Source organism: Canis lupus, chromosome 1, assembly GCF_048164855.1.
Source record: "Canis lupus baileyi chromosome 1, mCanLup2.hap1, whole genome shotgun sequence".
Lineage (NCBI taxonomy): Eukaryota > Metazoa > Chordata > Mammalia > Carnivora > Canidae > Canis > Canis lupus.
This window is the reverse complement of record NC_132838.1, coordinates 9,934,521-9,950,638: the sequence shown is the minus strand read 5'-3', so window position 1 is coordinate 9,950,638 and position 16,118 is coordinate 9,934,521. Positions and strand designations below refer to the sequence as shown.

Sequence of the window (16,118 nt, the reverse complement as noted above, 5' to 3'; positions counted from 1 at the left end):
GAGAGAGAAAGCATGAACACATGAGCTGGGGGAGGGGCAGAGGGAGAGAGAATATTGAGCAAATTTCCCACTGAGTGTGAGCCTGATGGATTTCACAACCCTGAAATCATGACCTGAGTGGAAGTCAAGAATCTGACGCTTACTGACTGAGCCACCCATATACCCCTCAGTTGAATGGCTTTTCATGTAGTAGATTTTCATATGATTCTTGGAAAAGAATAACCTGATAAAAAATTTTATAAAATGAGAAAAGAAATAAAACTTTTATATTTATGATGTTCCAATTTCTACAGAACCTTTACTTTTTTGCTGTGTCGTGTATACATAAATTTATGAAATAATTGCTGTGTCAATAAACTACAAATAGAAAATAATAAGACATCATTATTTAAGATTTCTGTTACAACTGTTATAATTATTACTTTTTATAAATTATTTTTTTTAAAGATTTGGAGTTTATTCATTAAAATTATCTGTTACTTATTTAAGACCTTAGTTCTACCTGTTATCTGTTATCAGGTATAAAATTGACTTAAGCAATTTCTTTTAAATGCCTATAATTTTACAAAGCCTTGACATAGCATATTTGTCCTTGGCCAGAAATACATATATTTTCCTAAAATTAATTTTTTATCACCAAGTTAATGACTTTTTGTTATAGCTTTATTATTTTCATTCTGATAAGTGATGTGATGATAGTCAAAATGTTTAAGCATTAATCTTAATAATTAAAAAAATGACATGTTGGTAATTGGATTTTGAAATACTATTTTCACCTCATATCCCCAAATAGATACCCCACATGTTAAACCACATCATCTGAAATGTGAACTTTGAGGTGCCTGGGTGGCTCAGTCAGTTGAGTGTCTGACTTGATTTCAACTCAGGTCATGCTCTGAGAGTCCTAGGAGCAAGCCCCACATCAGACACTTTGCTCAGCAGAGATTCTCTCTCTCCTCCTGCCCCTCCTCCCTTGCTCATATGCACCCTCTCTCTCTCTCTCTCACCCTCTCTCTAAAATAAATCTTTGAAAATAAAATAACATACCTTAGTTTATTATATTTAATTGATAAACAAGATCTAGTTCCAAGAATGTAATTTTTGTTTCCTGCATTTTAGAAGCGAGAGCTTCTCTGATTTGGAAACATAATATTTTCTACAATAATGGTACAATTTCATGTATACGAGAAAACAGATTTTAGAAATTTTTTAGCCAAAATCCATTTCCAAAGATATTTTGAAATCTAATATTTTCCATTTTTTTTAAGTCTTAACATTTTAAGTTGCTTTTGATTCAGTTGATTTCTCTTTTAGAATTTAAAATGTCATTGAAAAATACTTTGTAATGGTCTAATACTAATCAACACTTTGCAGTCAGGCCATTTGAAACAACTATGTAAAAATAGATAATTTCCAATTTTTATCCTTAACTGTTTAACGTGTCTCATATTTTAAATATGTTACATAGTTTGCAAGGCATTTTGAATAATTGACTTTATTTGGTCCCTATAATTCCACAAATTTGGTGGGTCTGGTGTTCTCAATTTTATTTAAAAACAGGAACAGAAAGAGGAAACATTTTGTTCGGAATCAGCCAATGAGAAAGTGACAGAAACAGGACTAGGTTCTACTTGCTTATTTACTGGAAAGAATGGCTTCACCATACAGATCTATGCCATAAAATTACCTTGACATTTGGATATACGTATGCCCAAATATATCGGCGAAATACCTATATAATTATTTTTCCCAAATTATATTACCACAGTGTTTCTTCTCTAAGTAGAATATTGCTATGCAAAGTGTTTTCCTGTCAATTTAATTAACTTCACTTTTCACAAACTCTGTCACATTGGAGAATAAATTGTTCATACTGGGGAGATGAAGTTACCAGTCTGAGCTTACCCACCGAATCAATGGTGAAGTCAAGGTTAGAATTCAGAGCTCAGGATTAGAATTTAGAGCTAAAAGAGCTACTAATCATTTCTGCTTACAATATCCTGAGTAAGAAAAAATAATCATAACAGACCAATGTAATTCAATCTCACTATAATGAGCAAACATTTAAACACAATAAAACTGCATAATATAAACCCATTTGCTATTGCCTCTTTAGAATCTAAATATAAAAATGTTAGAAATAAAAACTGACCCAGGGGGACATAAAAATTAAACTAAATCCATTAAATCAAAACTTCTAGAGGTGGGTTCTAGTCACTGGTAATTATAAACATCTCCCCAAGAGAATCTCATGTGTAACCTTGGTTAGGAACCATGGGGTGAAAGTAGAGGTAAACAAAGTTTGTCTGTAGGAGGCTAGATAGTAATTGAGGCTTTGCTGGTCATACTGCCTCTATCCCAACAGTCTCTATCCCAGCAGTTCAACTCTGTCACTGTTAGTGTAAGAACAGTCATATAAGCAAGATGTAAACAAATGAATGCAGCTGCATTCCAATACAACTTTATTTGTGACATTGAAATTTGAATTTTATATAATGTTAATGTATCTATAAGAGTATTCTCTTTTTTTCAACCATTAAAATAACGCCAATATTATGGGATCTATTAAAATAGATGAGTCAGATTTGGCCCCCTGGCCATGGTGGCCAACCTTTATTCCCTGGAAATCCAATTAACCACTCACTCACTGTGTGTGTGACTATATTTTATGGTATTCCAATTATGGAATGTATAATATTCTGTTACATTCACTTGTCTTTGTTCTCAGTGACTAACATAATATGTGGAACTCGAAAGGTATAGTAAATAAATACATAAACCAGCGAATGAATACATGAAGTATATCCATGCAACCAGAATTGCCCAAGAAATTATTTTGTGCCTTCTCAATTGATAAATGTTCATCATTTAAGTGGAAATTGTTGGCAGAGTACCATTGTTTTTCACTTGACATACTTATTTGACAAATATGGGCTATATGGTTTTAGAAATAGTCTCATGAACCAAGAGGAAAGGTATGTTTATCTAAGGCATGGCCTGGTCTTAGGACCTTTGTGTTGTTTGCAAATTTTCAGACAAATCCAGTTTTCGTTTTAAAAATTATATAAATGTATGTATCTGTGAACCTTCCATAGTGGGTTGTTTTTGTTTTTGTTTTTGTTTTGCAGGGTGCCTTGCCTTTTAGCAATTACCAATGCTACATGTTGCCTCTCTGTGTTTTCTTTGTTTAGCTAGAGAGATTGCAGGCTGAAAATATCTCAGAGTGGGACAAGAGGGAAATGCTTGAAACAGAAAAACAAGGACTGGAAAAAGAAAATAGAAGGCTAAAGGCCCAGGTGAAAGAAATGGAAGAGCTCCTGGATAGGAAAACTAGATTAAGTTCAAACTCTCAAGGTCCTGATTTCAAGACGTCACAAATTGAACTGCAGGAGAAAAGCAAGGTACTGGTGCTCCTTGGAAGCAAATGTTCTCACTCACTATTCGTGCTTCCCTGATGCTCAGTAGATGCTGCCTTCACTTCCACCCACCTCCAAATCTGAACATTTCCTTTCTATTTAACATCTGATAGCTTGCTCTCTTTCTCATTGTGAGGTAGAATAACATTGTTCATGAATATGAAAACAGAGTGTAACCAGTTTTGTATGAAAATGTTACAATACGACAAACTTGACAGTTCCAAGCTTTTCCAAAAGGAAGAAAAAAGTGAAGGGATGGACCTTTGTGGTTTTTGTTTCCTTTTATAGTTTTGTCTCAGTATTTTTCAAGCAATTGATCTTATTTCTCAGTAAGTATATTTCTCGATTAGTTTGAACAACTGTCTAATAAGCATTTGTCAGCAGCGATAGTATCTGCATAAACAATTCAATTCAGTGGAAGTTTACTCCTCTGGTTCTTTTCAGAAAAATTTTCAGAAAAATTATTTTTGAGTCATTTCAATGCCTCATGTTGCAAATACCTTTTATAGCCTATAGAACAAATACTAAAACTAGAATTAAATTCAGAATCTGACTTTGAGAACTTCAAATTGCAATTGTTTTATCCTAAAGCCAATAGACATAATTACTGCATAGATGGGATTTTTAAAAATAAATAGTTTTTAGATTTTAAAAATAATCTCTTAATGGTGCAATTTGTGTGTTTTATTGTCAACATGCTGAAAAACATTTACATCTTGTTTCTATTTCTTCCATTAAAGTACGTATAGTGGGCAGCCCGGGTGGCTCAGCGGTTTAATGAGCAGGTTTAACACCTTCGGTCCAGGGTGTGATCCTGGAGACCCGGGATCGAGTTCAGATCAAGCTCCTTGCATGGAATCTACTGCTCCCTCTGCCTGTGTCTCTGCCTCTCTCTCTCTCTCTCTCTGTGTGTGTGTGTGTGTCTCTCATGAATAAATAAATAAAATATTTTAAAAAATAATGTATAATATCTTAGTGCACAATTCTTTCACTCTATCTTGTTAACAGTGAATTAAAAGTGTGTTTGATAAGCTCATATTTTTTTAAATTATATAAGTAGTTCATACTCATATGAGTCCTAAAAGCTAAATGGCCAAAAAAAAAAATTGAATTCCATATCACTTTTCTTTATTCTTTGTGATTCTAGGGATTAATTGCATATGCAAGATTCAATTGCATTGGTGTTCTGTGACTTGTCAGTACAGATATCTAAAGTGAAATATTATAGTCAGTAATCCTAATTTTCTATTATATGGATTCAGAAACCAGCCATAATAGTATATTTGATTCTAACATATACAACTGATAAATCTGTAGAGATGTTTTTATACAGATTTCTACTTGTGGGAGAACAGAATTATTTCAATTATGAAACAAGTTTTGATCATCAAAATACCTGTTTGCATTTGAGTCACTGGAACAGAACAAGTTTTTCTGTTACACTCTGTATCACTTACTGCGGTAGAAGCTGGGTGATGTGAAGATTAATGAATCATTATCCCTGCCCAGAATGGGCTTAAAGTCTATATGGGGAGATAAACACATAAATTATTATCAGTAGTACATTATGATAAGGCTAATAAAATAGAATGAGAATATGTATGGAATAACTCATTCAATTTCATTTTGATTCCTATCTAGTTACATCAAAATATTATAACTTAAAATATGTCAGTTAAGAAATATGAGGGTTGAATGAGGACTGTTTGGAACTGGCATATACATCAATTGGCATGTCCTGTCAACAGGGCACAGGGGCCACACCTGGTCTCTTTGGGACAAGTGTAGTTCTTCAGCTTAGAACTAAACAGAAGTTGGAAACTGAGAAGATTCTGGAAGGCCTGACCAAACCAGTGGATGTGTTCATAAGTCAGAAAACTATCCCTTAAGTATATATTATCTTGATGACCAGGAAGAGGTGTTGGTGATTCCAATGCTCTTCATTAGGATTCAGACTTACCCTTGAACCAAAATAATTACTTATCATAGTGCAGCTACAGGTCAAAATCCTTCGTTCCACAGAGACCCCCACTGGGATTGAGATTCAAATGTCCCCAAACACCAAATGAATCAAAGCTGCAAATAAAATATGCCTAAGTCCAGAGAATACTGTAGATTTTATTATAACATGAAGCCAAATTGTAGTTTAATATTTTTAAATAAAAGCTATTTATATGTATATAATTACACATATAAATATCATATAGGAGTATTCTGTGTATATAGGTATATAATTACCATATAGAAGCACCATTTACTTATGTGAAAATAAGTTCTATATATGAGTAACACTTATATATAGGTGCTGACATAGAAGTGCCAAAACAGTAACTACTCAATTATCAGTCTCTAAAAGAGGTGTAAAGTCTCTTACTGTGTTATCTTTATATCCAATCACATTTAACAAATATCTGTGACAGACACGGAATTGCCTGCTATTCACAGAAATCTCCATATCAATAAATTGTGTTAATTTCTTGAACTTTAATGTTTTCATTGTTCAATGACTTTTTAAAAATAAATCCTTATTTATACAGGAAGGGAAGAATTTCACATACATATTTGAAATACATAGTGCTATATTTTGCATATATTTGGCTTTCATATTATAGGGAATAAATTTTTAAATTTTCATTTTAAATGGCACTATTGCGGCACCTGGATGGCTCAGTCAGTTAAGCATCTGCCTTCTGCTCAGGTCATTGTCTCAGGGTTCTGGGATCAAGCCCTGTGCCAGGCTCCCTACAGAGTCTGATTCTCCTGCTGTTTCACAACCCTTCCCCATACACACACACACACACACACACACACACACTCTCTCTCTCTCTCAAATAAAATAAAATAAAATAAAATCTTAAAAAAATAGTGTAAAGTACACTATTAATTTAAGGACAAAGATTCTCCTTAGCATGAATAATTGCATCACACGAATCTCCATCTTGTTGTTGCTTTTATGTCCTATGTTAAAGCTATGTGTGCATCAATCTTTTACAATTAAACATACAGCAGCATGCACCTGAACTTTTAATTAAGAAAGTTACTAGGTTAGAAAATTACTAATCAGTAAGAATACTTGAGAGGTGGGACCATGCCTATGAGAGGTACAGGGAGAAGGAAGTTCTGAGACAACTTGGTAAATTGTGTGATTAAGAAAAGGACATCTTCACAAAGGGGTGGTGAAAAGAAAAAGAAAACAAAACTTTAAGGACTTCATGAATTCTGATCTCTTTCTGAGGTTTTACTTCCACCTTCCTTCCTCCCTTTGTTCACTTCCAGGAACTTTTAGGAGGACAGAGAGAAGAGGAGAGAAGAGAGGAAAAAAGAAGACAAATGAGGGACAAGGAAGGGAAAAGTGAAGTTTGAGCCCATGATAGAGAAGACAACAAAATAAACTGGGAACAAACACAGATAAACTAATATTTATCACAATATGTCCTTGTTTTGCTGTAATGGAGAAAAGTAGAATCATAATTCCCAACCATTTTCCTAGATATGATTCTTGTCCTATCAATGATGATTTACTTTATTTCCTTTATCAAGTGACAGATTTTTGTACTTAGAAAGCTTTAATTAACTCTATTGTTATGCAGTGTATGTATTCTCCGTTCCAAATAAGACTTCTTCAAGTGAAAAGTTATTGGATAAAGCTGTCAGTGTTCTACTGGGTAAAGCCCCATGAACTAGTCAACATGCCTCTCATGAAGTTTTTTGGAGGCTTGTTTTCTTAAGTCATTCTGGCAACTGAACTCCTTCCTTCAGGTCACACAATTGGTCATTTTCAGAAAGTTAATGTGACAGAGTGGTAATTGATGTGTCTCAGGAAAATGATGAATTAATCTAAAAGTGGAAAGGCCATCAAAGTCAATTCCTAATGAATTTACTTTTCTGATAGTGTCCATTCCTTGAATAGGAATGACATCACATTTATTTTGTTTAGTAACTTTACCCTTAGAAATATTTTATTTTCATTCAGATGTTTAGTAGGCAAACCTATGGATTTATTAACTTTTCTGCATTCACTATTTCTCTTTCAAAACCTTCTTTGCTCATAACATTTTTGAATAATTTAAGAATAAAAATAATACCTATTCTTATACTGTTATAAAATAGTAATAATTTAAATACAGAATAACATAATTAGATAGGGTCATTTCAAGTTTTCTTTTAACTATTCTTATGTTGCTTTGCTTTCCAAGGTACACCAGAAATTTTAATTTTTGACATAGTGATTATTTTGGATATCTGGAAATTTTTAACCCTTTCATATGTGAAATGTATTTTGTGTATAAAAATGAAAATAATTCATTTTTCTTTGAGGCAAAACACTAAGCTACCTGTGGATGTCATTATGAATTGATAATTTAGCTATTTCATGAAAATTAGAAATGCATCCTGATTTTGTATACATTTTAACAAAAGTGAATGGGATTGCATGGGTTGAGCAGAACAATGTTCTTTTCCCCAAGAATTTCTGAAATTACCAGAGATAGATTCTTAAGTACCGTTTATGAATGTCATAAAGAGGTATCTACTGAGAGTTCCCGTGGGATTGAAATAAATCAATATACTACACAATAGGGTGACACTTTCTCTAATATAATATGACTGCCCTCACTCACCCTTAAATATACATATGCTTGCATGCACACAAATGTACATGCACATACATACAATGAGTTGATTTTTTATAAATAAACTCTAAAATAGGAATTTTATTTTTTCTGTTTTGTGATTCTCCACCAGAGAGAAGGTAAGATTTTGTATATATGAATCCTTATTTCTAGGGATATATTATCACGAGATGGGGTTTCACTTTTTCACAAATGCAATCATAGCTTATTAAATAAAATTAAATTTATTAAATTAAAATTATGAATAGTAAATCTCAACTACTACAGTGTTTGGCACACCTTCATAAATATGTGCTAGATATATAAATAAATGAATTTATGTTCCATTTTCATTATTTAAATTTCATTATTTAATTAAATATTTAATTCTTCTACTTTCCTATTAATTCTATGCTAGAGGGCAATAGGTCTATAAGGCTGTTGGAGGCTTATAATATCCTTCAAAATCTCTTTTCTGTATAGCAGATCAATGATATTTTGTCTGATAGCCAATTAAAACCAAGAGGCAAATTTTGACATTTAGGTCACTTATATTTTGCAGATTTAGAAACTTCATGAAATTTTGTATTATAAATTGTGACATTCAGATATGAAATTATATCATTTTCTGTTTGATGTGTCTAGCATGCTACTAATAATCCACTATATTATTGCAAAATGATTGGCAGTTCACATAACTGTTATCGGTTGATTTATATTAGCTTGATTTAAAGCAATGATAAAGACATAATATTTAGTTTCTTACTTAAAATGACAAAACACTATGGTTTTAATACTTCTTTAAGACTAAAGCAAAAATTCAAATTAAAAATAAAATTATAAGATGAGGGAAAAACCCATAGGTTGGTGCGATGCCTTTACAAAAGAGACTCCAAAGAGCATCTGTATTAGTAATCAGGGAAAGTGGTAACCACTAAATGTGTGACCGAACACATCTGTAACAGGAAAATGGGGCCTGAAGTTAGAGGATGAAAGAATAAACTCCTATTCTGGTCTGTGCTCAATATTTCGGACCAAATAATACTCTTTGTACTTTAGTTTCCTCATTTTTAAGAAAAGAGTCTGGAATAAATAGCTGAGATTCTCCCAGCACCAAAATGCCATTATCCTATTATGTTTTCCAAAATTTAGCCACTAGGTTTAAATAAAAGCACTAATTTGGGTTCATGAGGACAATGTACTGTTTCTTTAGAGTTTCAGTTTATTTTCACTAAAATAGCTGTTGGCTCTTGATACAGCTTAGCGTACTCTTTCCACTTGCTGGATTTATTTCTTTTTAATTCATGCAGTTAAATTTAATACGGTTGTTGACATAATTGAGAGATTTTTCATTTCATATTCCTCTGCTACTGCCCATCACTTTCTGTTTCCCTATCATTTTATTTTGCTTAATTTAATGGTATTTAAATCCCCACAGCATTTGGCAGCCTTTCTAATTCTCTCTAAATTCTAGGAAAACAGAGGAAAGGAAGCATCAATACATCAGTAACTAACAATAATCATCTCTTTGCTTTTTAACCAACTTTGACTTAATTTTCATAGTTCCACGTGTGTGTGTGTATGTGTATGTGTGTGTGTGTGTGTGTGTGTGTGTGTGTGTGTGTGAAGGTGGCCCTATTTTAGTGTAACATGAATAGGAAGTCAATTAAATTACAAATCACATTCACATTTCACGTTCAGTTCCTTTGCTAGCATTCTGTTATTCCATGTATGTTCAGTAGAATTCACATGGTAGAGAGAAGGAATTCAAAAATAGATTAGATGTTCTTACCTCTTAAAGCAATGTTTCCTGAAGTTGGATCATGGTCCTACTGTACCAAATAGGGTGCTTTCCTAAAATGAAAATTCCAAGTTAATAGACATGTAACTTGGGAAGTAGCAATGTATATATTTTTAAAAAGTAGCTAGGCATCCATTAGACTGATGAATGGATAAGGAAAATGTGTTTTTTCTCTCTATATATATACACATATATAAGTGTGTACGTATATATATGTATATATATACACACACACGATAATTTTATATATAATATTTATCATGATTATATATATATAATAGAATATTACTCAGGCATAAAAAATGAAATCTTGCCATTTGCAGTGATATGGAAGGAGCTAGAGACTATTATGCTAAGTGGAATAAATCAGTCAGGGAAAGAAATGCCATATGATTTCACTTATATGTGGAATTTAGGAAACAAAACAAATGAGCAAAAGGGGAAAAAAAGGATATAGAGAGGCAAACCAAGAAACAGACTCAACTACAGGGAACAAACTTATGGTTAACAGAGGGGAGGTTGTAGGGGATGGGTAAAATAGGGGATGGGGATTAAGGAGTGCACTTGTGATGAGTGACAGGTGTTCTAGTGAAGTGTTGAATCACCATATTGTACATTTGAAACTAATATTATGCTGTATGTTAACTGGAATTTGAATAAAAATTAAAAAATTATTTTAACAGCCAATAAATAAAAATAAAATATTGATAGATTCAGCCAAAATCTCAAAAAACAAAAAACAATGATTTTTATATCCACTAAAACTTGGAAAACTACAAGTCAACACACAGTGTTTTCAAAATATATTATAATCCCCTTTAAATGATTTTAGGTTATTTCTGATTTTGCATTATTGAATAGTGTGTGTGTGTGTGTGTGTGTGTGTGTGTGTGTGTAACTTTAGTGATTAGGGTAAATATCTTTTGTTAATGATAATATCAAGTTACTTTTGAGAATTTTTTTTTCAATTCATAGTTAATTTAAATAAATACCACAAGTGTCTATTTCACTAATGCTGGAAACTCTGGTTCTCTGTGCTGGAGGCAAGTTGATGGTTATTTTGGTGGCATGTCCTTGACAACATGGGGAAAGAGTAGGGAAATGTGAAAGGTCTGCTATGCCAACGTGAGGCAGGTGTAGGGGAACAGTAGCATATGGAGAAATAATTAGCTGGCTGAGTCTGTATTACAAGAATAATTTTACCTTAAGCCAGTTAAAATTAATTATCCTACCTTAAGCCAGATAGAATTAATTCAATTTCTCCCAAAGAAACTGTTTATTTGGCACAATTTGGGTGGACGTAGCTGGAATGTTTTTTACTCACATTAATGAGCATTTCATAATTAGAACTACGTCCTTTGGCTCTGTATACAAACAGGAAAAAAAAAAGAAAAAATTTAGATTCACAAAATTTTAAAGCCCAAATCTGTCCTACCCTCCAGATAATTTTCTGGGTTTTAATATTTTCTGATTTTATATTTGAATGAGTCACTGCTTATTAGCTTAACTTGCACCATATGAGGAATGCCTTTTTCATTCTTTATGTTAGATTTGTCTTATCCACTTTTTGCTTATTAGCATGTCATTCATTATAAGAAAAAGTTTATTTTAGTTTTTTTTATTTGTAATGATTGTAAAGGCAGTATCAGCATTTTGTTTTTTCAAAACTAGATAAAAAGGTTTTCAGTGTTTTCTGTGATGAAGCAATATGAGTGTTCAAATGGTACAATTCATCCCATCAGAAGAAGAATATTAAGACATAATTTTATAAAAGGTGAAAGGTATTTATTATATGTTAAAAAATTCATTTAAAGTCAGGTAACATTTACGCTTTAATGTGTTTGTTGATTAATTCAACAAACATTTGCTGAAGTCAGAGTTTGGTTTTAAGTATCAAAAAACACATAAATAACATAAGTATGTAATACAAGGAATCCGATGACTTAGGACTTGGAAGTAAACTCCACACTTGATGTATAGGAATGACCCCTGTTGGATCACCGCAGAACAGGTTTAATTAAATGGGTTCCTCGGAGAAGGTATCAGGAAGGGACAGCTTTCTGTGACACAGTTCCATCCTTGCCTCCATGATCACTCTACCTTACCTACAAGATGGGGATAGAAGACACCCTATGCCTGGGCCTGCCAACTCTATAGTTTCTTACTGCCACTCTTCCCACTCTGAGATCAGCTCCAATTTCAGGCCTTGCTTGAGCACGTTTCTTTTCATCCTCTAAGGCCTATCTGGAGCTCCCGCTGTAAGAGATTCAAAGAAATGTAGATGTTTAGCAATACAAGAGGAAAAACTAGAAGAAATCTGGAACAAATGTTGAGATAGTCAATCTATATTTCAGACACACACAGTGTAGATAGGGGTTATAAGGGTGGCAAGACACACAATTTAACAGCTGTCCTTAGGAAAAGTACAGTCAAATCAAATCATCAACGAAGCAGTCTATAATGGCAACTGTGTCAAATGCTGAAAATTAGAAGATTTATGGCATTGCTTCTCCCTGAGAAATGACTATTCAGATTTTGGTCAGAAAGAAGAAAGGAAGTCATGACCTGGAGAGGTGTCGTATAAGAGCATTCCATACCAAGTGAATAAGTGCAAGGGCTTATTTGCTTTGGTTGAAGCTTGGGGAAAACAAGTGAAGTCTACGAATTTTTGTTTTGTTTTGTTTTAAAGATTTTAATTATTCATAAGAGACACAGAGAGGCAGAGACATAGGCAGAGGGAGAAGCAGGCTCCCCACAGGGATCCTGATGCAAGACTCAACCCCAGGACCCCAGGATCACGACCTGAGCTAAAGGCAAATGTTCAACCACTGAGCCCTCAGGTTCCCCAAGCCTACTGATTTTCAAAATCCTTGAGTATGTGAAGTCAAGGAGAGAAATGGCTTGGGGAGAGATATTTGGAAGAAAGCTGAAGTTCTAAGGCTCTAAAACCTATATCTACTACTTCTCAGGTCCATGGCTTGGTGATGGAGCTCCAAGGACTGATCTGAAGACCACTGGTGAGCAAAGGGAGGAGATGTGCTAGCAAAAGTCCATGTGCTATAGAAGTGGTGGGGAAGGCACAGAAAAAGAAGTCATGGGATCTCCTAAATTAACTTTTAAGTATTCCCCTCAAAGGATCTGGTGGCTATACTTAGCTTGTGTAGCTAAAGGAATTGTCATGTTATGACCTTTCCTGGTTGCTTTATCCTTAGATCCTGTTGTTTGTCTCTGTCCAAATGTATTTGCACTGAAATTAAAGTACCTTCTATGTTGTTTAGGGACTTTATCCATCAATTCAGATTATTCTTGGTGTACACTAATGATATAGTTTAGTTTCTTTAATGATTAAGCCTGTACTGACTTGTTATTTTGGAAGTTTTCTGTTAGCATCTGCAGCTAAACATGTTTTGACTACTTATTTACCTAAGAATGGCTACATTTTGCTCTGTACCTTTATCTACTTTTATTCCAAACATTGTATACTATAATCAAGGTTCACTTCACCATAGAGATAGTTATTTTTATTGGGATACGATCTGAAAATAAATCTCATCTTCAGGTAGAAAATGGACAAGATGACACTTATTATATCAGAATATGTCCCACCATTTTATTTGCCATCTACCCAGTATAGAATTCATATATATAGATAGATATATAAAATACATATTACATATAGACCCTATAGATAGATATATATAAAATACATATTACATAGAGACCCATTATATATATATATATGTAATATATATAAAACACCCCCTCCTAATTACACACACAGACATGCAGAGCTACATATGCATGAGAAAAGTATAACAATGCGGTAGGCCAAATATTGATAAATCCAAGATGATAAAGATAATTAGGAAGTTCCTAAATTTTTTGTTATGATAATGATCTGATCATCTGAGACCAGAAGATAAAAAAAAATCTATACTTAAATATTTATTTTATTGGCAAAACATAAAAGTAAATGTGTTTGGAGATTCAACATCAATTTTGTCTTATTAGTGGATGGTCATTATTTAGAGAACCATAACATCTATTCACCTGGCTTCTACTTAACATGCATTTTTTTCCTCTAGGATCAACTCCACCCCCCAAATTTCAGGCCACACCCTTTGCTTAAGGTTAATATCACCTCTAACTTCAGGTGGGGTGATTCATGTTTATCTAATCAAAATCAAGTTTGCTGGGTACCATACTAGTATGGGCAAGTAACCACCTCAGAGACAATTAAATGTAAGGATGCTTAGACTTTTTGAAGAGACACACTTTCTTGCTGTTAAACCTGAGAATATACAGATTTAGAGCAGTAAAAACGCATCATACTTTCACATGGAGCTGCATGGGGAAGAGAGCTTAGGCATAGACAGGGACCTGACCAGGAGACATAATGAGCTTCCCTGGCTTAAGACATAGCCTGGATCAAGATACCCAGGGAATTGTAAATAATGCTGCTATAAACATAGGAGTGCATGTATCCCTTTCTATTAGTGTGTTTATATTCTTTGGGTAGATATTCAGAGTGAGATTTCTGCATCATAAGGTGGTTCTATTTTTAATCTTTTAGGGAATCTCCATACTGTTTTCCACAGTGGCTGAACCAGTTTGCATTCCCAGCAACAGGGCATGAGTGTTCCTTTTTCTCCACATCCTCACTAACACTTGTTTCTTGTGGTTAGCCATTCAGACAGCTATGAGTTGATGTCTCATACAATAGCCAGATTATGGGAGGAGCCCAAGGGTCCATCGATTGATGAATGGATAAAGAAGATGTGGGGTGTGTGTGTGTATACACATATATATAATATTATTCACATATATATAATATTATTCAGCCATAAAAATGAATGAAATCTTGCCATTGCCAATAATGTGGATGGAGCTGGAGAGTATAATGGTAAGGAAAATAAACCAGTTAGAGAAAGATAAATACTATATGATCTCATTCATATGCAGAATTTAAGAAACAAAATAAAAGAGCAAAGGAAAAAAGAGAGACAAATCAAGAAACAGATTCTTAACTATAGAGAACAAAATGATGGTTACCAGAGGGGAGGGGGGTGGGGGGATGGGAGAAACAGGTGATGGGAATGAAGGAGTGCACTTGTGATGAGCACTGGGTGTTGTATGGAATTGTTGAATCAGTATCTTGTACTCCTGAAACAAATATAACACTGTATGTTAACTATACTGGAATTAAAATAAAAATAATGAAAAAGATACCACTGGGATTTTCAGTTATTTGTGTCCGTGAATTTTCTTCTCCTTTAAAGAAACTGAGTTTCCAGTAAATTCCAATAAATAAAAATGTGTTTTCTGATAAATCAAAACAATTGTAATAATAGTGAATATATTCGGGTGGCTCAGCAGTTTAGTGCTGCCTTTGGCCCAGTGCATGATCCTGGAGCCCCGGGATCAAGTCCCACATCAGGCTCCCTGCATGGAGCCTGCTTCTCCCTCTGCCTGTGTCTCTGCCTCTCTCTCTCTCTCTGTGTGTGTGTGTGTGTGTGTCTCATATGAATAAATAAGTTAAATCTTTAAAAATAAAATAAAAGCCAGGTTTTAAAGGAAAATTAGTTTAAATAAAAAAATAAACTTCATTTCAAGGAAAAACAGAACAAATAAGTTTGCTAATCATTATTAGGATAGGCAAATGGTATTCAGCTTTTAGCTATCAAGGATGTATTATATATAAATATAAAAGGGGAATAGCGTGAACATATCTATACACACAGGTGCAGTGAATTGCACATGTGAACTGTGAGTAGATGTTTTTTTTTTTTCACTTCCATGTTGGAGAAAACTATTCCCTAATGTATTTTGTAGGTTTATCTCCTATTTAAAGAGTTATATTCTGTGATATAATTTTTATTGCTTATAACTGTCATAATATTAAATAATTTCCCCAACTATTAGTTATCAACACTTATAAAGTGCTAATGAGATTAGGTTATTCAGTATATGTGAATATCTGGAAGAGATACACACTAGTAGAAGATGGATTGAAAAGTTTTGTTATATTGGCCACAGTCTTATAAGCAGATGTGCTGGTTCCCCTTATGGCAGCACCTAAGAAAAATAAATATAGCTTTGTCATCTGTGTTTACCCATACTGAGCTGAAAAACATTGACTTCTTCATAAACTCTACCAGGTGTATTTCAGTAATTAATTATTAAAAATTTGGAAATTCAGAAGCAGCATTTTCGTGTCTAGAAAAAATATTCACCTTGTTACCATACTGATTATCCTGGGACTCATAGAGAATCAGCACACAGAACTGTGTT

General features: G+C 33.6%; 1 protein-coding gene across 6 annotated transcripts in view; it reads left to right on the top strand.

Moving 5' to 3' along the window:
- The window catches only part of CCDC102B (coiled-coil domain containing 102B), a 132,362-nt gene extending 117,311 nt beyond the window's left edge, over positions 1 to 15,051 (top strand). For 4 of the 6 annotated variants that reach the window (XM_072820681.1, XM_072820670.1, XM_072820689.1 and 1 more), the window contains 2 exons: positions 3,192 to 3,401; positions 6,693 to 7,049. In XM_072820681.1, coding sequence (XP_072676782.1) covers positions 3,192 to 3,401; positions 6,693 to 6,779 — 297 coding nt within the window. In that variant the 3' untranslated portion in view covers positions 6,780 to 7,049. Of the gene's footprint in view, positions 1 to 3,191; positions 3,402 to 6,692; positions 7,050 to 12,796 lie in introns of those variants that run through there. The other 2 variants (XM_072820711.1, XM_072820700.1) reach the window with 1 other exon arrangement.
- The last annotated feature ends 1,067 nt before the right edge of the window (positions 15,052 to 16,118 follow it).